The sequence below is a fragment of the Schistocerca nitens genome, chromosome 8 (genome assembly GCF_023898315.1).
Source record: "Schistocerca nitens isolate TAMUIC-IGC-003100 chromosome 8, iqSchNite1.1, whole genome shotgun sequence".
In the NCBI taxonomy this organism is placed as follows: domain Eukaryota; kingdom Metazoa; phylum Arthropoda; class Insecta; order Orthoptera; family Acrididae; genus Schistocerca; species Schistocerca nitens.
The window spans coordinates 277,940,317-277,961,631 of record NC_064621.1 but is presented as its reverse complement, the minus strand read 5'-3'; the positions used below and the strand labels follow the sequence as shown (position 1 = coordinate 277,961,631).

The following is a 21,315-nucleotide window of genomic DNA, read 5'->3' as shown; positions in this document are numbered from 1 at the left end:
GTAATGTCAATATCTCCCACGCGACTATACATATACCACCCTCCTAGGTGGTGCCCTCATGGCATGCATGAACTATCCGCAGTTCATGTGCATGTAAATAAGAGGCTAGTGCTGTTTGAGTAAAAGGAATTGTAAACTGCTGTCTTATTATACAATAACTTTGTACCAAAGACTTCTCAAGAACAAAATTGATGAGTCTACTATTCTACTGAATTCTAACATTCATTAACAGACAGCTGAACAATTTTTAAAGACAAACACTTCTCATAGCTGCAGCTGAACCGAAAATTTCAAAGTAGTACACAGAATTATCGACTATCTATGTCAGAAGAAAGGAGGATAGCTGTGGATCTTTGGGATCACACTAGTACCTGTGGGATCTGTACTCTACTATCAAGAGAAGTACGTTTTCCGCCAACAACTCCATCACCGCAAAAACACAATAAACAACACAAACAACAGCTCGCGAGCGAAAAACATCACATTGCGGCAAAGCGACTGCACTATGTCTATCATCGAACCTAGCGCCGCAGTGGAGATAAAGCGAACTTCCTTTGATTGTTCGCTCTAAAACCAACGTCCAGCGGATCAAAAGCGAACACTTGCGAAATTCACTCGAACACAAACGTTTCCACCAGGGAGAATTCACGTCCGCTGTTGCGCGTTGCGTTTGCTTGAGTTCGCTTCGGTGTCAATGTTTAAGCGATCGGTCGGGTGGGGGAGAAAGTGACGGAGGGGGGGGGGGGCCAAAGGACTCAGTTTTTGCAGTCGTACTGTTACCCATTAATTAAGGAATATGCCAATTTGCGCGGAAAGGTACACAAGTCTAAGTGAGTGGTGTGATATGACACTCAGAAGACTGGTGGAGGCTGGGCGAACGACATTTACCAGTGTGGGTGGTAATGTTTCCTTGCAGGTGGCTACAAACAGATGATCTAGCCACGTGGATGGTGGCACAAACAGGTGCGGTAGCAAAGGTTACAGATCATTTATAAACTCGTACTCTGTATCAGAAAGTCAGCATCGAGATCTGATGATGGCGAACTGCCAAAACGGCCGAAACTATTCACTTGCTTGTGAATTGGACAAAACAAAATATTCCGTTTCTAGAATGAATATTATAGAGAACTGTTAAAAATGATAGCTGCCTTTTGCTCAGGCTTTACGATTTATATTGACAGGAAATTCTTCGTTCAACAACTTTTAAATTGTCATTGTAATTATAGGAAAGGAGACGAGACTATCAGGCCACGTCAAGTTCGTTACAGATTGAGCACAGACGTGGACTGCAGAAAGAAACCGACTGTGACCTTTCCAAACGAACCACTCCAAAATTCTCCCTTAACCACATTACGTACTCCATAAAAAAATTGAAACTGATTGCCCATCCAGGTTTTAAACGGTATGGCTGTTGATATACTTTCCAGGATGTGAGGTCGTGGTCCAAGAACTTTTCTGCTCCTTACGCTTCGTCCAGGACTGCGCTGGACTTCCTCAGAGGCGCTGCTCCGCTCGGCAAGACAGCGGAGCAGCGCCTCTGAGGAAGTCCAGCGCAGTCCTGGACGAAACGTAAGGAGCAGAAAAGTTCTTGGACCACGACCTCACATCCCGGAAAGTATATCAACAGCCATGTCACCCGGTCGTGAAAGCCTTCATTTAAACGGTATCCCTGCCGAATGCGTGTCCGGTGCCGTAGCGATGCACTACTTCTTCCGTTGAATCCGTAGGAATGACGTAGTCAGGTGAGGATCCGCACCATTTATCGTGGAAGGACTATTCACGTGTGTGGACCCTAGAGCCATTCTCACATAATCCATTAGGTACATGGTTCACAATTCTTTATTTACTGCACAACAATTTATCTTCTATCAGAGTCTAGGGGGTATAACGTAGTTTTCCACTTGAATTTCTTTCGGCCTTCCAAACATTAGAACCGCTAATTATCATTCAGGTATGTTATCTGACCAAAGTCTCCAGACACCTATTACTGGACACCCACCCGGACAGATTTGCGTGTTAAAGCACTGCTTCCGCGACGGGGAGGTGCGTCGGGCCCGGATCGAATCGGCCCTGCAGTTTAACGGCGAGGGTCATTGGCCCGATCTGTCTGGATGTGTTTTAGGCGGTTTCGCACAATCCAGTAGGTGAATACCGGAATGGCAGCCAAGTCCCTCATTAGTTACAGGATTCAAAAAATCCGGAAAACTTTTGCTCACTTTCACATGAATGACACTTTACGCCGACAGCTAGTGTAGACATATTTTGTACTGGTGCATACAGGATCGCGACAGGAAGGACATCGGACCAAATCCGCTAATAACCATGCCGACGTTGCGTCGATGGGGAACAAAGACACTAGGAAAAGAAGAAAAAAAAGAATGACGTGGGTGCACCCTTCGCCTTTATGACAGTTTAATCCCTGCTTTCAAACAGATGTCTGAATGGCTGTGGAGGGATGGCAGGACATTCTTCCTCGGGAGACGAAAACAGAGGATGTAGTGATGAACGTTGTGGTCTGAGCCGAAGTGTTCCATTTGGTTCAGGTCTCGACTCTCGCCAGGCAGTCGATATCAGGAATGTCACTGTCCTCTGCTTTGCAACATGGTGCACTGTCATGCTGATATAAGTAATCGTTATCTCAAAACTGTTCGTCTGACGTACGCAGCACACAATGATGTAACAAGTGTCACTTTCTTTCGCATCTAACGTTTACTTAAGCGAAATAAGGGAATCACACCATAACCACGAAAAGTGCTCTCATACTGTAACACCACTTCCTTTGGACGTCACTGCTGCACTACACTTAACAGTAGGTAACTTTCTTCCGATGTTCGCCAAACTCTAATTCTTCCGTGGGGTTGCAGCAAGGTGTAACGTGATTTATCACTTCAAATCACTCGTTTCCTGCCATCTACGGCCCAGTGGCTTCACTCTTTCCACCTTCCCAAACGTTACTTATCACTTAATAAGTGAGCTGCTCGAACATTGTAGCCCACTGCTTCTAACGCACGGTCGTTGTGATAGCTGCACTGGTGGTAGCTCTTTGGAGCTCACGATTTATTTGATCTTTTACAACGACACTACGCACTTCTCGACCATCCCTGTCCGTTAGTGCTATGATGTCTGCATGGTCTCGGTTTAGCTGTGATTGTTTCTTCGCGTTTCCACTTCACATTCATATCAGCAACAGTTTCTGACGTGTTTGTTACTCGCGTTACACCCAATGACTAGTCCACGCTCGAAGTTGCTGAGCTGTTCCACTCGACCCATCTGCTATTACTCCTTCTCTACTGACGACACAATACACTCGTCTCCTTTCGTACATGTCCGCCTCTAGTGACGTCTAGTCGCCATTTCCACATTATACCAGGATATCCGGATACTTTTGACCAGAGAGTGTAGCTCTTCAGTATCATGAGTCTGAGTGCCCTCGTTCCACTCGACCTATCTTGGAAAATTCGCTTGCAGAACCAGGAAATGGACCCGGGTTCTCTGCATAGCAGTCAGACTCATTAATTGCTCAACTACGAAGGCAAACGATAGTAATTATGAGCTTACTGCAAGGAACAGTTAAAGTACCTCTTAATTCTCCTGCGTACCGTTGATATTTTACAAACGATTCAAGACGCAGCAAAAATGTTTCCGTCAAGTGACTAATATTTTTCAGTGTAAATAATACCAGCAACAGAGTTTGGGGGGGGGGGGGGAGGCTGAACCGACAGTCCTCTTAACTCTGTATAAGCTCTTCTTCTGCACTGCCTTCGATTATGGCAGCATCGTATATGGCAACGCGGCGAAATCAACTTGGCTTAAACTCGATGTCCTCCATCATAGAGTGCTACGTTTTGTTCTTGGAGCCATGAAATTATCACCCAAAAACGCAACGTTGGTGGAAGCGTCTGCAGTGCCGCTCTCCATACTTCGGCAGGTGTTCTCCGACAATTTAGTCGGTCTTCCATATTTGACTGTGCCTCCCTGGAGGCAGTGATTCAACTCTGTGGGTCCACGTGGACACTTCGCAGACGAAGGACAAAGCGAACTCCCTTACTAGTTCACGGCTATGATAGGTGGCGACAAATACCGCTAGTCCTACAAGACTCGAAACTCCCTTGTTTTCACTTTCTACATTGCAGCCCCCGTGTCGTACTTACCAGCTGATTTCAAAACAGGGACGAACAGTAATCACTACTTGCAACACTCTTACCCGACAATGACCAGAGTATGCTTGCATCTATACGGATGCTTCTAAATTGAGGCTGGAGTGGGTTACGGTTGCTTCAGCCTCTTTAGCGACATATACGAAATGTTTGGACTGCCGCCTGAATATCCTGTCTACACGGAGGTGTTACTGGCTATCAGGGAGGTAATTTATTATGGCACGCAAACTTTCCGGCTCGTGTTAATTCACACGGCCTCCCAAAGTGTGTAGCAGAAACTACGACAGCCGTGTTTGACAAACAGACCAACGAAAATATCTTAGTGGTCATAGCAGACGCGCGGACATTGGGCACTGACGTCCGCTCGTTTTGGATAAAAAGACGTCAAGGCTTTCTCCATAACGAATGTGTTGACTGCTTCGCTAGGAGGAGCATTACGGAAGGACAGTTTCACCCAACACCGATCGTTTACACAGATTTCAAATGTTCAAATGTGTGTGAAATCCTATGGGACTTAACTGCTAAGGTCATCAGTCCCTAAGCTTACACACAACTTAAACTATCCTAAGGACAAACACACACACCCATGCCCGAGGGAGGACTCGAACCTCCGCCGGGACCAGCCGCACAGTCCACGACTGCAGCGCCCTAGACCGCTCGGCTAATCCCGCGCGGCTTACACAGATTTCAACTCAACGGTCAAGAAAGCTGTTTATAACGACTAGAACAGTCAATGGCACGTACCCCACACTATAAGGGTGGCCACCTGACGACCATACAACCAGACGTCTCTTCGCGACCAGGGTTCACCTCGACGAAGCTTAGTGGGCGTCACGTGACCCCTCTCACCCGCCCGCATGTGGCTGGCACACCGGTTTTACTCCACTCAGCTATACCGGTTGAAAATCAACGCTTCTGAACACTATGATCAGGACACAACCATGGTAGTGGAACTCGACCACGTCGTAGTGACATGTACTAAGTACTAGGCAACATAGGCGGTCTTCCACAGAAAACTGGTTGCGAGGCGCCATCTCCTCCATACAAGTGTAACGGCTTCACTTAGCTGGTTTGATATATGTAGATATCAGACGCTCGCGAACTATTTAAAAGACGCCAGTAGCCAACTTTGAAGTGAAAACTGTGCGGATCTATTCCTCCCATGGAATTAGCTCGATTCGAAAACCAGAATGTCTATTTCTGTTTTTACATTATATTAAGAACTTATCTTTACAAACGTCGCCATTGTCCAGGTTGAAATTATGAGTTGCTATGGATGTCATCTTCCTTTGGAACTGGTTGGTTGGTTGGTTGTTTTGGGGAAGGAGACCAGACAGCGAGGTCATCGGTCTCATCGGGTTAGAGAAGGACGGGGAAGGAAGTCGGCCGTGCCCTTTGAAAGGAACCATCCCGGCATTTGCCTGGAGCGATTTAGGGAAATCACGGAAAACCTAAATCAGGATGGCCGTACGCGGGATTGAACCGTCGTCCTCCCGAATGCCAGTCCAGTGTCTAACCACTGCGCCACCTCGCTCGGTAAGCCTTTGGAACTGGCCCGGTTCGAACCCTGTAACGTAATTTTGCTTTTTAAAATTTATATAACGACCTTACCATTCTCCTTCACACTCTTATCATTATTCTGTTGTGAAAATTGCACTAATGTTAAGCTGAAATTGCTGCTGGCAGTTTGGTGTTCATGATTTATTTTACGACACTTTTGTGACTATTGTGTGGTCTCTGCTGAAATAAAATAAAAACTACATCCTTTTTAAACTGGTAGATATCGAAGCAGTTGTAGTTTCCTAAAGAGAATGATGTAATTTGTAACACCATTGTGTAGATCTTACAAAGAGAGCCTCACGAATGCTTGCATTGAAACCTTTCCTATGAATACATGGGAAATTTTCTGGAGATGAATTTGAATCACGCCCCGGCAGAACACAATATTTGCACAGTTTAAGTGATAAGACAGGCAAACATATGATAGTCTGGGAGCGACACGTTTTGAGTGTTTTCTCTTTCCTCTGTGCTATTTTTCCGAGAAGTTACAACTCCGAGTAACGAAAACAAACACGTAACCAAGAACGCCATACATGGGATACCCATTTCATAAAAATGGAAATTGCGAAACGAGTATCTAGTGGACAAAAGCTCTGAAATAAATACAACTGGAAAACGTCAACAGGTGGTCGAAGTTCCGAACGTTAAAAGACCGACAAATTACGCATGTTCATCTGATCATTTCGAGAAGCTGAACGCCTCGTACCAAATGAGAAGTAAGACTGGTGAAATGGAGAAGTGTTCGAAGGCATATGTGACCACGATTCAAGTAGTTTCTGCAATATGAGCTGATCGCGGAATGGGTTGAATGAGGGGTCTGCATGCATGATGGCACCATTGGATTGAAGAATATTCGTACGTTGGTTGACCTTTCGGCGGATGAAAGGGATAAACCGATCGTGTATGGCATATCGCATAGGCTGGGCGTGCATTGCAGTACCGAAGGCGATCACTTTCACTATAATCTCCGCTTTGACTCTCTTCGTGTCTTTGAGGTGCCTCGGAAACTCATTTACTGCTACGGTGGTATACATTTGCGCTGAATTCACCAATTTAAATTTACCTGAAAATCTTAGAATTGCAGTAGACTTGGGATATAAAAATGTGAAAGAAAGTCTTCGGGTCAATAACTTTAATCAGTCTTGTAGTTATACTAATAACTTAGAGTTTACAAAAATATATGATTTCTGTTAGTTCCGGAGTAACACACATCATATTTTTATTCTGTTTCAGGCAGATGTGTATCGTTTCTCTATTTCTTGGGCTCGAATATTGCCAAATGGCGATACAGATGTGATTAATCAGGCAGGTCTCGATTACTACAACAGCCTCATCGATCTGCTGCTGGAAAATGGGATCCAACCGCTGGTGAGTACTTGAAACTGTAATTCGATGTGATTGCTACCTGGTGATTATACATTTCTACCCCGACTTGACACCTTTTTGTCGACATGCACTCAGAATTATTACGTTACTGTGAAGCTAGAATGAGGCTGTATCCTCTCATTTTAATGTTACGAACGAACATTTGCTAGAAAAATTATTTTTACGTGGTATACATTTTGTCACGGAATATATTTACGGTGTTACTGTACGCTAATTTTATTAAGTGAAAAAAAACTGCAACGTTATAAGCGAAGTTCACAGCAACAGGTACATAATTGGCGTTTTTTTGATTATTACATAATTCCATTTCTCACAATACGAATACTCTATAAGGCTTTCGACTAACTGACGAAATGAACACTGATAATACTTTCAGGAAATCCATTGCTCTCATACCGCAAGTTTTCAGAAATTGTAGTTCCACAACATTAGGAAAGTTATATATTACGATTTTTCGTAATTATAAATTTCCGTAGCAAAGGGGAGATCCCAGTTGAGACATCTTTTAGATCTCCCTTTTAAATACCTTCATTTTCCTTGGAGGGTGTTGCGCAGATTTTTCCTTCAATTTGTCTAAGGGCTGAGTTCATGAACATTGTTGTGCTTTGATACACTGGTACCGATGTTTTTTTTACTGTTATTTCCCCCATCGGAAAGCTATGTGAATGAAGAACGCCGAGGAAAGACATATGCCATGTACGTTTCTTTTGCAGGTGACGATGTACCACTGGGATCTTCCTCAAGCGCTGCAGTACATTGGTGGATGGCCAAATCCAATTCTAGCAGACTACTTCGTCGAGTACGCAAGAGTGCTCTTCGAGAACTTTGGCGATAGGGTGAGTGTAACGAGAGAAAACTAATGAAAAACCATTTCATTCATCATGAAGAACACAGACTGTTAATATACACTCCTGGAAATTGAAATAAGAACACAGTGAATTCATTGTCCCAGGAAGGGGAAACTTTATTGACACATTCCTGGGGTCAGATACATCACATGATCACACTGACAGAACCACAGCCACATAGACACAGGCAACAGAGCTTGCACAATGTCGGTACTAGTACAGTGTATATCCACCTTTCGCAGCAATGCAGGCTGCTATTCTCCCATGGAGACGATCGTAGAGATGCTGGATGTAGTCCTGTGGAACGGCTTGCCATGCCATTTCCACCTGGCGCCTCAGTTGGACCAGCGTTCGTGCTGGACGTGCAGACCGCGTGAGACGACGCTTCATCCAGTCCCAAACATGCTCAATGGGGGACAGATCCGGAGATCTTGCTGGCCAGGGTAGTTGACTTACACCTTCTAGAGCACGTTGGGTGGCACGGGATACATGCGGACGTGCATTGTCCTGTTGGAACAGCAAGTTCCCTTGCCGGTCTAGGAATGGTAGAACAATGGGTTCGATGACGGTTTGGATGTACCGTGCACTATTCAGTGTCCCCTCGACGATCACCAGTGGTGTACGGCCAGTGTAGGAGATCGCTCCCCACACCATGATGCCGGGTGTTGGCCCTGTGTGCCTCGGTCGTATGCAGTCCTGATTGTGGCGCTCACCTGCACGGCGCCAAACACGCATACGACCATCATTGGCACCAAGGCAGAAGCGACTCTCATCGCTGAAGACGACACGTCTCCATTCGTCCCTCCATTCACGCCTGTCGCGACACCACTGGAGGCGGGCTGCACGATGTTGGGGCGTGAGCGGAAGACGGCCTAACGGTGAGCGGGACCGTAGCCCAGCTTCATGGAGACGGTTGCGAATGGTCCTCGCCGATACCCCAGGAGCAACAGTGTCCCTAATTTGCTGGGAAGTGGCGGTGCGGTCCCCTACGGCACTGTGTAGGATCCTACGGTCTTGGCGTGCATCCGTGCGTCGCTGCGGTCCGGTCCCAGGTCGACGGGCACGTGCACCTTCCGCCGACCACTGGCGACAACATCGATGTACTGTGGAGACCTCACGCCCCACGTGTTGAGCAATTCGGCGGTACGTCCACCCGGCCTCCCGCATGCCCACTATACGCCCTCGCTCAAAGTCCGTCAACTGCACATACGGGTCACGTCCACGCTGTCGCGGCATGCTACCAGTGTTAAAGACTGCGATGGAGCTCCGTATGCCACGGCAAACTGGCTGACACTGACGGCGGCGGTGCACAAATGCTGCGCAGCTAGCGCCATTCGACGGCCAACACCGCGGTTCCTGGTGTGCCCGCTGTGCCGTGCGTGTGATAATTGCTTGTACAGCCCTCTCGCAGTGTCCGGAGCAAGTATGGTGGGTCTGACACACCGGTGTCAATGTGTTCTTTTTTCCATTTCCAGGAGTGTAGATAAAAATATTACAGTTTTAGCGTGAGTAATACGATTTGTATTTTGACTGTAACAGTTCGCGACGGTTATATCATTGTCATCAGGTGAGAAATATCTTTGCCTTAACTTCTGCCGGTGAAAAATACCAGAGGTTTCTTGCAGTATCACGCTATCTTGCATAAAAGAAATCGGTAGTAGTTTCAACTAACAATGACGTAAAATATATCTTCTACCTAATGGTTAAGTTGTTGCCATCGGAATCTATTTTGAGTCTGCAACATCCGGGCAATCATAGAGGGTAGGATTAATGGTATTTGGGAGTTCCAATGTTTGACAGGTTATGGGGCCCATAGGTACATGGCTGCCAAAGACGGGAAGAAAGCCAATGTGTACTCCGTTTGCATACCGGATCGAGTCATTCCAAACGTGGAAAGGGTCGTTCCGGATGCCATGAAAAGCACAGAGAGCAGCCAACTGCAGGTGGTGGCTCACGTTAGTACCAATGATATGTGTCGCTTTGGATCGGAAGAGATTCTCCATGATTTTTAGCAGCTAAAAGAAGTGGTAAAGGCTGCCAGTCTTGTTCGCGAGATGAAAGCAGAGCGCACCATTTACATCACGGCCGACAGGAATGATCGCGGACCTTTGGTGCAGAGCCGAGTGGAGGGTCTCAGTCAGCGGTTCAAACGGTTTTGCGACCGTGTAGACTGCAGATTTCTCGAAATGCACCGTAGGGTGGCTGGGTTTCGGTTTCTGCGTAATAGGTCAGGAGTCCACTACACACAGGAAGAGGCTACACGGGTAGCAGGGGCTGTGTGGCGTGGACTGGGCGGCTTTTAAGGTTAGAGCGTCTCGGTGAGATACAAAGAGGGCTTCAGTTCAAAATGGTGCAGGTCGAACGTAGGAGGAAGGTACATACAGGAAACATCGTTATAAGAGTTGTAAATTGTCGTAACTGTGTCGGGAAAGTACCAGAGCTCCAAGTGATAATAGAAAGCTCTGAAAATCGTTATAGGCATTGAAAGCTGGCTAGCGCTGTAGGTAAGTTCAGTCGAAGTTTTTGCGAAGAACCTGCCAGTGTTACAAAAGGACAGGCTAAACACAGTTGGCGGTGGGGTGTTGGTTGCTGCTAGAAGTAGCTTATCTTGTAGCGAAATTGGAGTAGATAGTTCCTGTGAGTCACTATGGGGAGAGGTCATTCTTGGCAATCGGAATAAAATAATAATTCGATTCTTTTACCGACTCCCAACTCAGATGGTACAATTGCTGAAAGGTTCAAACAAAACTTGAATATAATTTCAAACACGTACCCGACTCACACAGTTATAGTTTGTGGTGACTTTCATTTACTCTCGATATGTTGGCGAAAATACATGTTTAAATACGGAGATACGCATAAAACATCATCCGAAATTGTGCCAAACGCATTCTCTGAAAGTTATTGCGAGAAGTCAGTTCATTAGCCCACGCAAATAGTAAACGGTTGTGAAAACACACTTGATCTCTTAGCAACAAATAACCCTGAGCTAATAACGATCATCAAAACGGATACAAGGATTAGTGAACACAGGGTTCTCGTAGCAAAACTCAATATTGTAACCTCCAGATCCTCCAAAAATAAACGAAAAATATACCTGTTCAGAAAAACAGATAAAAATTCACTTGCTCCTTCCTGTGAGACAATCTGCACTTCTTTCAAATTGACAATTAAGTGTAGACTAGATGTAGCTTGAATTCGAAGAAATAATATCGACGACAATTGAAAGATTTATATCAAATAGATTAAGAAACGACGGAGCTGATCCCACTTGCTACACAAAACGGGTCAGAGCACTGTTGCAGAAACAACCAAAAAAGCATTCCAAATTCAAACGAATGCAAAATCTCCAGGACTGGTGATCTTTTATAGAAGCTCGTAATTTAGAGCGGACATCAATGCGACATGCTTACAATAGTTTCCACAAAGAAACCTTATCTCGAAGCCTGGCAGAAAATCCAAAGAGATTCAGGTCATATGTAAAGTATGCTAGCAGCAAGGCACAGACAATGCCTTCTCTGCGCGATAGCAATGGAAATACTATCGACGACAGTGCTGTGAAAGCAGAGTTTCTAAACACAGCCTTCCGAAATTCCTTCACCATAGAAGATGAAGTAAATATTCCAAAATTTGTATCAATAACAGCTGCCAACATGAGTATCTTGGAAGTAGATATCCTCGGAGTAGTGAAGCAACTTAAATCACTTAGTAAAAGCAAGTCTTCTGGTGCAGACTGTATACCATTTAAGTTCCTTTCAGAGTATACTGATGCAATAGTCCCATACTTAACAATCACATACAATCCCTCGCTAGACGATAGATCCGAATTTAAAAACGGGAAAGTTGCACAAGTCATACCAGTATTCAAGAAAGGTAGTAAGAGTAAGTCACTGAATTATAGGCCCACATCATTAACGTCGATATGCAGCAGAATTTTGGAACACATGTTGTGTTCGGACATTACGAATTATCACTAAGAGAACGGTCTATTGACACACGGTCAACATGGATTTAGAAAACACCGTTCTTGCGAAACTCAACTAGCTCTTTATATACACGAAGTGTTGAGTGCTATTGACATGGTATTTGAAACTGATTCTGTATTTCTAGATTTCCAAAAGGCTTTTGACGCTGTACCATACAAGGGGCTTGTTATGAAATTGCGTACCTATGGAGTATTCTATCAGTTATGTGACTGATTCGCGTTTTCCTGTCAGAGAGGTCACAGTTCGTAGTAACTGACGGAAGATCATCAATTAAAACAGAACTGATTTCTGGCCTTCCCCAAGGTTAAGCTAAAGGCTCTCTGCCATTCCTTATCTACATAAACAATTTAGGAGACAATCTTAGCAGCCGTTTTAAGTTGTTTGCAGATGATGATGTCGTTTATCATATAGTAAACTCATCAGAAGATAAAAATGAATTGAAAAACGATTTAGGAAAGATATCTGTATGGTGCGAGAATAGGTAATTGACCCCAAATTATGAAAAGAGTGAGGTCATTCACAAGAGTGCTACAAGGACTCCTTTAAACTTCGGTTACACGATGAATCAGTTCAATCTCAAAGCCGTAAATTCGACTAAATATCTATGAATTACAAGAATTATTTTAAATGGAAAGAACATGTAGAAAATGTGGGGAAGGCGAACCATTGACTATGTTTTATTGGAAGAACACTGAGAAAATGTAACAGATCTACTAAATAGACAGCTTACACTACGCTTGCCCTTCCTCTTTTGGAGTTCTGCTGCGCGGTCTGGCATCCTTACCAGATACGATTAACAGAGTACATCGAGAAAGTTCAACGAAGAGCAGCAACTTTTGTATTACCGCGAAATAGGGGACACAGTGTCACGGACAAGATACAGGCAGGCTTTGGGATGGACATAATTAAAACAAGGGCGTTCTCTGTTGCGGCAGAATCTCTTCACGAAATTTCAGTCAGCAACTTTCTCCTCAGCATGCAAAACACTTTGTTGACGCCGACGTACACAGGGAAGAACGATCATCACAGTAAAATAAGGGAAGTCAGAGGTCGCACGGAAATACATAGGTGTTCGCTTTTTTTCGCGCTGTTGGAGGGTGGAGTAACAGAGAATCATTGTGAAGGTGGATCGATGAACCCTCTGCCAGACACTTAAGTGTTATTTGCAGAGTATCCATATAGATGTAGGTGTAGATGTAGAGTCATCAGGCTCGGACCGCCGAGCATTCCTCTGCAGCGCCAGCCTCGCACCGTATGTCCTCAATTATTTGCTGAATGTATTCCAATCTATGTCTTCCCCAACAGTTTTTACCCACTGCAGCTCCCAATAGTACCTTGGTGGTTAGTCCCTGATCTGTTAACACATGTTCTATCGTTCTTTCACTCCTTCTTGTAGGTGTTTTTAATTTATTCCTTTCCTCGCCAGTTCTGCGCGAAACCTCCTCATTCCTTTCCTTATCATACCACCTAAGTTTCGTATAGTACTCCACACGTACGTTCTCAGAAATTTCTTTCTCAATTTAAATCCTGTGGTGGATACTAGTAGACTTCCCTTGGCCAAGAAAGCTCTTTTTACCAGTCCTTGTTCCGACCGTCATGAGTTATTTCGCTGCCTAGGTAGCAGACTTCCTCAGTTTCATCTACTTCGTGATCACCTATCCTGATAAGTTTCTCTCTGTTCTCATTTCTGCATCATCTCGTTACTTTCTTTTTCTTCGATTTACTCCCAGTCCATATTCTGTATTCATTAGACTAATCATCCCATTCACCAAATCCTGTAACTGCTTTTCATTTTCACTGAGGACAGAAATGTTATCAGCGAATCTTATCATTCATATCCTTTCACCTTGAATTTTAATTCCACTCCTGAAACTTTCTCTTATTTCCATCATCTCTGCTTCCATGTATAGATTGAACAAGAGGGACGAAAGACTGTCTCCCTGCCGTAGATCCTTTTTAATGTCAGCCCTTCGTTCTTGGTCTTTCACTCTCGTTTTTCCATCTTGTCTTTTGTATATATTACATATTTCCCGTCTTTCCCTACAGCTTACACGTATTTTTCTCACAATTTCGAGCATCTCGACTCATTTGAAACTTTCGAATGCTTTTTCCAACTCGACAAATCCTAAGAACGACTCTTGACATGTCTTTATTCCTGCTTTCACTATAAGCCGCAAAGTCAGAATTGCGTATCTGGTGTCGTTGCCGTTCCTGAAGCCAAACTGATCGTCATCTAACACATTAGTGGATAAAATAAAAATCCTGCTGTTTTAATCTGTCGAGAGTATCACCAGAGTAAAAGCTTGGCCCGGAGGCCAAGTTTCAAGAAGTGTCCCCCTCTAAATCTACAGCTGTTTTGCTATTTCTCTTGAAGATCACGAATAGGAAAATAATAGTCGAAATGTTTCTTCAAGGTGACTTTGTTACTCCGTTCATGTTTTTACCAACGAAATTCCCCGAGAAAACCTGCATTTTTCATAAACCAAAATCCTTTGACTGTCTTAAAAATTCGTAGTGTTTTCAACAGGACATCGACAACAAGTCTCACTTAAATACCCAATGAAGTTCAGTTATTCCTCAAGTGTACATATTTGTTTCGATATACACTATGAGATCAAAAGTATCCGGACACCCCCGAAAACATACGTTTTTCATATTAGATGCATTTTGCTGCCACCTACTGCCAGGTACTCCGTATCAGCGACCTCAGTAGTCATTAGACATCGGGACAGAGAAGAATGGGGCGCTCCCCGGAACTCACGGACTTAGAACTTGGTTAGGTGATTGGATGTCACTTGTGTCATACGTCTGTTTGCGAGATTTCCTCACTCCTAATCATCCATAGGTCCATTGTTTCCGATGTGCTAGTGACGTGGAAACGTGAAGTGACACGTACAGCACAAAAACCTACAGGCCGACCTCGTCTGTTGACTGACAGAAACCGTCGACAGTTGAAGAGGGTTGTAAAGTGTAATAGGCAGACATCTATCCAGACCACCACACAGGAATTCCAAACTGCATCAGGATCTGCTACAAGTACTATCACAGTTAGGTGGGAGGTGAGAAAGCTTGGATTTCATGGTCGAGTGGCTGCTCATAAGCCACACATCACGCCGGTAAATGTCAAACGACGCCTCTCTTGGTGTAAGGAGCGTAGACATTAGACGATTGAACAGTGGAAAAAAGTTGTGTGGATTGACGAATCACGATACACAATGTGGTGATCCGATGACAGGGTGTCGGTATGGCGAATGGCCGGTGAACGTCATCTGCCAGCGAATGTAGTGCCAACAGTAAAATTCGGAGTCGATGGTGTTATGGTGTGGTCGTGTTTGTCATGGAGGGGGCTTGCACCCCTTGTTGTTTTGCGTGGTACTATCACAGCACTGATCTACATTGATGTTTTAAGCACCTTCTTGCTTCCCACAGTTGAATAGCAATTCGGGGATGGCGATTGCATCTTTTAACACGATCGAACATTGGTTCATAATGCACGGCCTGTGGCGGAGTGGTTACACGACAATAACATCCCTGTAATGGACTGGCCTACACAGAGTCCTGACCTGATTCCTATAGAACACCTTTTGGATGTTTTGGAACGCCGACTTCGTGCCACGCCTCGCCGACCAACACCGATACCTCTCCTCAGTGCAGCATTCCGTGAACGATGGGCTGCCATTCCCCACAAAACCTTCCAGCTCCTGATTGAACGTATGTCTGCGAGAGTGGAAGCCGTGAAGCCGTCACAAGGCTAAGAGTGGGCCAACACCATATTGAATTCCAGAATTACCGATGGAGGGCGCCACGAACTTGTAAGTCATTTTCAGCCAGGTGTCCGGATACTTTTGATCACAGATTGTAGCTAACACAGGATGATATCCACGACAATAACTAAAAGCGAAATTGCAAAATCTCTAAAAAAAAGGCTCAACATACGTGGTTGTCTTCTGAGGCAAGGTCACAGAACTATTTACTAGCATGTCACTGAAAGGACGTCATAGGAATGGCCGATTGATAGATATATGCTCATTTTCGCGTGACGTCGTAGAAAAACTTATAGCAGAAACAAAAACACATAGTAATCGAAATAAAAACGAAGTAGTCAAATGGTTCAAATGGCTCTGAGTGCTATGGGACTTAACATCTGTGGTCATCAGTTCCATGGAACTTAGAACTCCTTAAACCTAACTAACCTAAGAACATCACACACATCCATGCCCGAGGCAGGATTCGAACCTGCGACCGTAGCGGTCGCCGGGTTCCAGACTGTAGCACCTAGAACCGCACGGCCACTCCGGCCGGCACGAAGTAGTCGAAAGCAAAACAGAAAGAAATTGCAATAACTAACAATCAAACGGCTCTACTTATCTGTATGACTGTAAAAACTGTATTACCGTCAAACCTAAAGTCTACTCAAGACCAGCAGTTCTGATGAACAAATTTGCCAACATAGTCTCCAATTCAAGTTGCATTGTTCTGCGTACGTAATAGCCACAAAATAACATTACAGCCGAATTATATTTCGGATTTTAATACAGTTTGGCAAAGGCAGATGAAGTTTAAACTTCAAGGTCACTTCGAAACTGCTGCGTCAAAACACTTTGCAACTTTGTCCACACCGAAATTGGTGTTAGTAAGGGAACGTGACTACAGATGTCAGTCAGATCGGTACCAAGCCTCCGATATAGTTTGTGCTGTGAGACCTGAGTTTCTCATGGTGTATACACTTTCAAACAACTTACGGGTATTCATCCAGGTAATATTATCAGCGACCGCCGGTATTTCGGCGGGAGTTCACCTCGCCATTTTCAAGGCAAACTGCAACTGACAGGTGAAATGTAACTTCAAGATGGGACAGCTCAGCTGGCAAAGTCTCAGCGTCGGAAACGACATGTGCTCTGTGTACCAAGGTACGAAGTACCCCTTCACGCTGAGCCGGATGGTGACAACTATTAGTCTGTAAATACAAGTCTGTCTGAGTAGGTTTCCTGTAGACTGCATGTCCCAATGATCCATCCACCTTTCTCCTAACCAAAACGTCAAGAAAGGGAAGACAACCATCCACTTCCACCTCCATCGTAAAACTAATGTTCGGGTGGATCCAGTTCAGATGTTCTAGAAAGGCATTCAAATTTTCCGTAACATGAGGCCAATCAACAAAAGTACCGTCAACATATCTGAAGAAACAGGCGGTTTGAAAGGCGCCGACTCCAATGCACGTTCCCCGAAGTCCTCCATAAACAAATTTGCGATCACAGGGGACAACGGACTGCCCATCGAACTCCATTTGTCTGCTCGTAATACTCATCACTGAACAAAAAGTAAGTGGATGTCAACACATGCCGAAAGACATTAGTTAATTCAGCACCACACCTAACGTCAGTTAGCGTAAGGCGGGTATATATCGCATTCCTTGTAGCTGTGGCGTGGCATATATTGGTCAAACTATCAGGACCCTGGAGGACCGATGTACTGAGTATAAACGGCACACACGATAACAGCAGCCAAGTAGATCTGCTATTGCCGAACATTCTTTGGATACTGGTCACTCCATGCTATATAACAACACCGACATATTGAGATGCACGTCCAGCTATTGGGACAGTATTATTAAGGTAGCAGTTGAGATGAAATTAGCGAGAAACCTTGTAAACAGGGATGGAGGTTTTTGTTTGAACTCTGTTTGGAATCCTGCTCTCTCCCTTGTCACAAAACAAGAGTGACAGAATTAATGTTACCTCACCTGCTAGTTCGTAGTCTCACTATCGATATCTCTGACTATGGTCACCTTTGGTGGCACTAATGTTCAGTAAGTGTTATCTTTCCTGCATCAGTCTAAGAACCGAGGTTTTAAATTTGCCTGTACTTCGCCTGTTCGTTGCAGTTTGCTTTGAAAATGGCGGGGTGTACTCCCCCCGAAATACAGGCGGTCGCTGAAAATATTACGTGGACGAAAACCGGTAAGTTGTTTGAAAATAGTTTGTGTTATCTGCTGTTGTCAGGAGAAGGTGCGTAATGGTAAGTCGTAAGTAACACATGAATTACGGAGCAAAGAGTAGAGTGTAGAGTTCCCGTAGAGATGTTAATAAAGCGTTAGTTTGTTGTAGGAAGGGTCCCGGATTCTAGTCCTCGTCATGCCAGGTTTTGTACTGTAGCACGTATGAAATTGTTATATGAGACAGAATGTTCCTGATATGTAAAAAGCCTGTTAGGAGTTTAAATCTATGTTCTATTGGCAGCCCGAATGCACTTGGTTTATTTGAAAGTACCAAATCTGTGCCGGCCGGTGTGGCCGTGCGGTTCTAGGCGCGTCAGTCTGGAACGGCGAGACCGTTACGGTCGCAGGTTCGAATCCTGCCTCGGGCATGGATGTGTGTGATGTCCTTAGGTTAGTTAGGTTTAACTAGTTCTAAGTTATAGGGGACTGATGACCTCAGCTGTTAAGTCCCATAGTGCTCAGAGCCATTTGAACCATTTTTGAACCAAATCTGTAGAGTACATTTGTAGTTTCACAGAATAAAAACCGAACAATCGGAACAGGAGGATAAAGAAACAACTTCACGCAAGTGCAGAAGTGTTAATAGTGATTATAATTTACAGGTTAGATGCTCAAATATGGGATTCATAAAACGTGCTTGGTATTCGAAAGCAATTTGCTTCACACGCTTCTTTGAAGGCAACCACTATTGTGAAACTTTTGTTCTCAATCAGCGACAATGTGCACGTGTGGTGGTGTTTGCAATGATTTCTGAAAGTTATGTACTCATTATTGCTGTCATTTTGTTTCTTATTAGTATTATGATTTTTATTATGTTATTATTATTACTATTAGTACTTCCGCACGTGTGATGCAACTGTTTCTTTACTCTTCTCTTCAGATTGTTTGTTTATTCTGCGAAACTACAGCTGTACTCTACAGGTCTGATACTGTCAAATAAACGAAGCGAAAGCAGACTGTCAATAGAACACTGCTATAAACTCCTAACAGTCTTTTTACATGGCAGGAACATTTTGTCAAATATAATATTTCACTCGTACAACAGTAGAAAACCTGGGATGACAATAGCTCGAACCTGGGACGCATGGTTCGACAAACTAAGCTCTACCGTCTTCCCCAGAGAGCTCTATATGACAGACGCTCGCAGTTAATGCTTTTCCTGTGCGCTGTAGGCCAGGTGTTATTTATTACTTGCTATTACGCACCTTTACCTGGACGACAGTACATAGTACAAACTACATCGGTATTTTGATTGACACCCTAACGATTTACAATGTTTGGTACCTTTCAGACTGTCTGACATTTGAAGGTCTGGGTGTAAGGAAAACACGTAGGCGTAGCAGAAATGAATGGGGAATAGTTCTATAGACGACACAAACCAAAATGGCGAAATTCACTAACGTAAGCGACTCCGAGAAAGTGCAGATTGTGACTGCCTAGAGACTGGGAACAAGCATGTCGCAAACGGCGAATCCGGCAGGCTATTCGCGTTGTACTGAGCAACCATGGACAATGTCTGAATCACGAATAGGTGACAACGTGTTGGATATCCTCGCCTCTTCACAGAATGTGAAGATGAGAGGGTTACCAGTTATGTAAAGCAAGAAAGAGGGCGAACGGTAGTACTGTGGAACAGTGGGCTCCACAGAGACGACTCACACGCGAACGGACGTAGACTTAATGACTTCCTTACGATTAGATTGGACATATGGTCCTCGAGGTTGGACTGTGGATCGGTGGAAACGTGTCGCCCCGTAGGATGAATCACGTTTCTTCTTAGACCAGGTTGCCGTTTTTCCCGGATACCCATTCATCAAGGCAAACGATTGCTCGTAACACACATCGATTGTGCTTGCAGTTTCTCTCTGAGTAATACGAAGGTCGTCCTGAATCAATCATTCAACATTTTGCTTGTGAAACTCAGTGGTTGCTGCCACAGGACGTCCAACTCTTTGTTTGTCACGCAGGTCAGATGTTCCCGCCTCACCATCTTTAAACTTACTCGCCCAACGACGCACAGTACTCGCATCAACACAATCACCATAAACTTCTTTCATTCTCTGTTGAATCTCCTTTGGGATGACACCTTCCGCTGTCAAGAATTCAATGACTACACGTTGCTTAAATCGCATTGACCGACCGTCGGCGCAATATTCCAAACTTTACACTGTAACAACACAACCGTTCAATGCTAAGACTTTCCGCCAACTGGAGCTAGAGAAGAGGCTACAGAACAAGCTAGTACCTGCCGCATACCAATGTTGCCAACTGTTAAAGAGTTACGAAGGAGGAGAAATTTTTCTCAGTCAGCCCTCTTAGATCAGGCGGTTATTATCATGCCATTATCCGTGAAAATGAATCCCGTCCTGTATTTACGAAACAGACTTTTAATTACGGTTAATTATTATGACGTTCAATACATTAGAAAAAGAAAGTTATCTGGCATTATCAGTGTTCAATGTGTCAAGGTCAGAGACTAAAATGGCGTTGTTCATGGGACAATAATTGAAACGACTACACGAATAAGAAGACGTACAGTTACTAGTTCAACGAACAGTAAGTAGCCTCGACATTTTAAGTATGCGGGTTATGAAACAGTTATCAGTATGATTACGACTTACAATAGCTGCACAGTTTTTAAGCGATATGCGGAACTGTAGACAGTGCAACTGGAGTAGGTAGGGTACTAGCTTTCTGTTTCCCTGTTTCACAGACACGTCCGCCGGCCTTGTGGCCGAGCGGTTCTAGGCGCTTCAGTCCGAAACCACGCTGCTGCTACGGTCGCAGGTTCGAATGCTGCCTCGGGCATGGATGTGTATAATGTCCTTAGGTTAGTTAGGTTTAAGTAGTTCTAAGTCTAGGGGACTGATGACCTCAGATGTTAAGTCCCATTGTGCTCAGAGCCATTTGAACCATTTGAACACACACACACACACACACACACACACACACACACACAAACGCGCGCGCGCGCACACACACACACGCACCCATAATCTCATTTCTGTATGTCCACATGGGACACCACTCTATTGTTCGACCGTCTCTAATGACCTCGTTGTCGACGGGACGTTAAACACTAATCTCCTCCTCCTCCTCCTCTATTGTTCGACGTCGGAGCCGACGTCTTGCCGCATCAATAACCCCCTCCCCTGCCATCCACGTACTGCTTATTGTGCAGTGCATCTTCACTGGGCCAAACATATGGAAGTCGTAAGGTGCTAAACCCGAGCTGTAGGCAACTGATGGGTAATGCATGGGGATCGTATCAACCTGTACCGCATCAACACAGCCTGAAGATGACGCAATGAAGCGTCGAAATTGGTAGCGACAAAATAAAATCATATGGACGGCTGTGGGTGTTTCAATTTTTTGTTCTC

At 44.5% G+C, this 21,315-nt stretch overlaps 1 protein-coding gene across 1 annotated transcript in view; it reads left to right on the top strand.

Moving 5' to 3' along the window:
* LOC126199003 (myrosinase 1-like) overlaps window positions 1–21,315 on the top strand; it is a 110,783-nt gene that overhangs the window by 22,128 nt on the left and 67,340 nt on the right. The window contains exons 3-4 of the mRNA XM_049935682.1: window positions 6,951–7,085; window positions 7,817–7,939. Of these exons, the coding sequence (XP_049791639.1) occupies window positions 6,951–7,085; window positions 7,817–7,939 (258 nt within the window). The remainder of the gene's footprint in view (window positions 1–6,950; window positions 7,086–7,816; window positions 7,940–21,315) is intronic.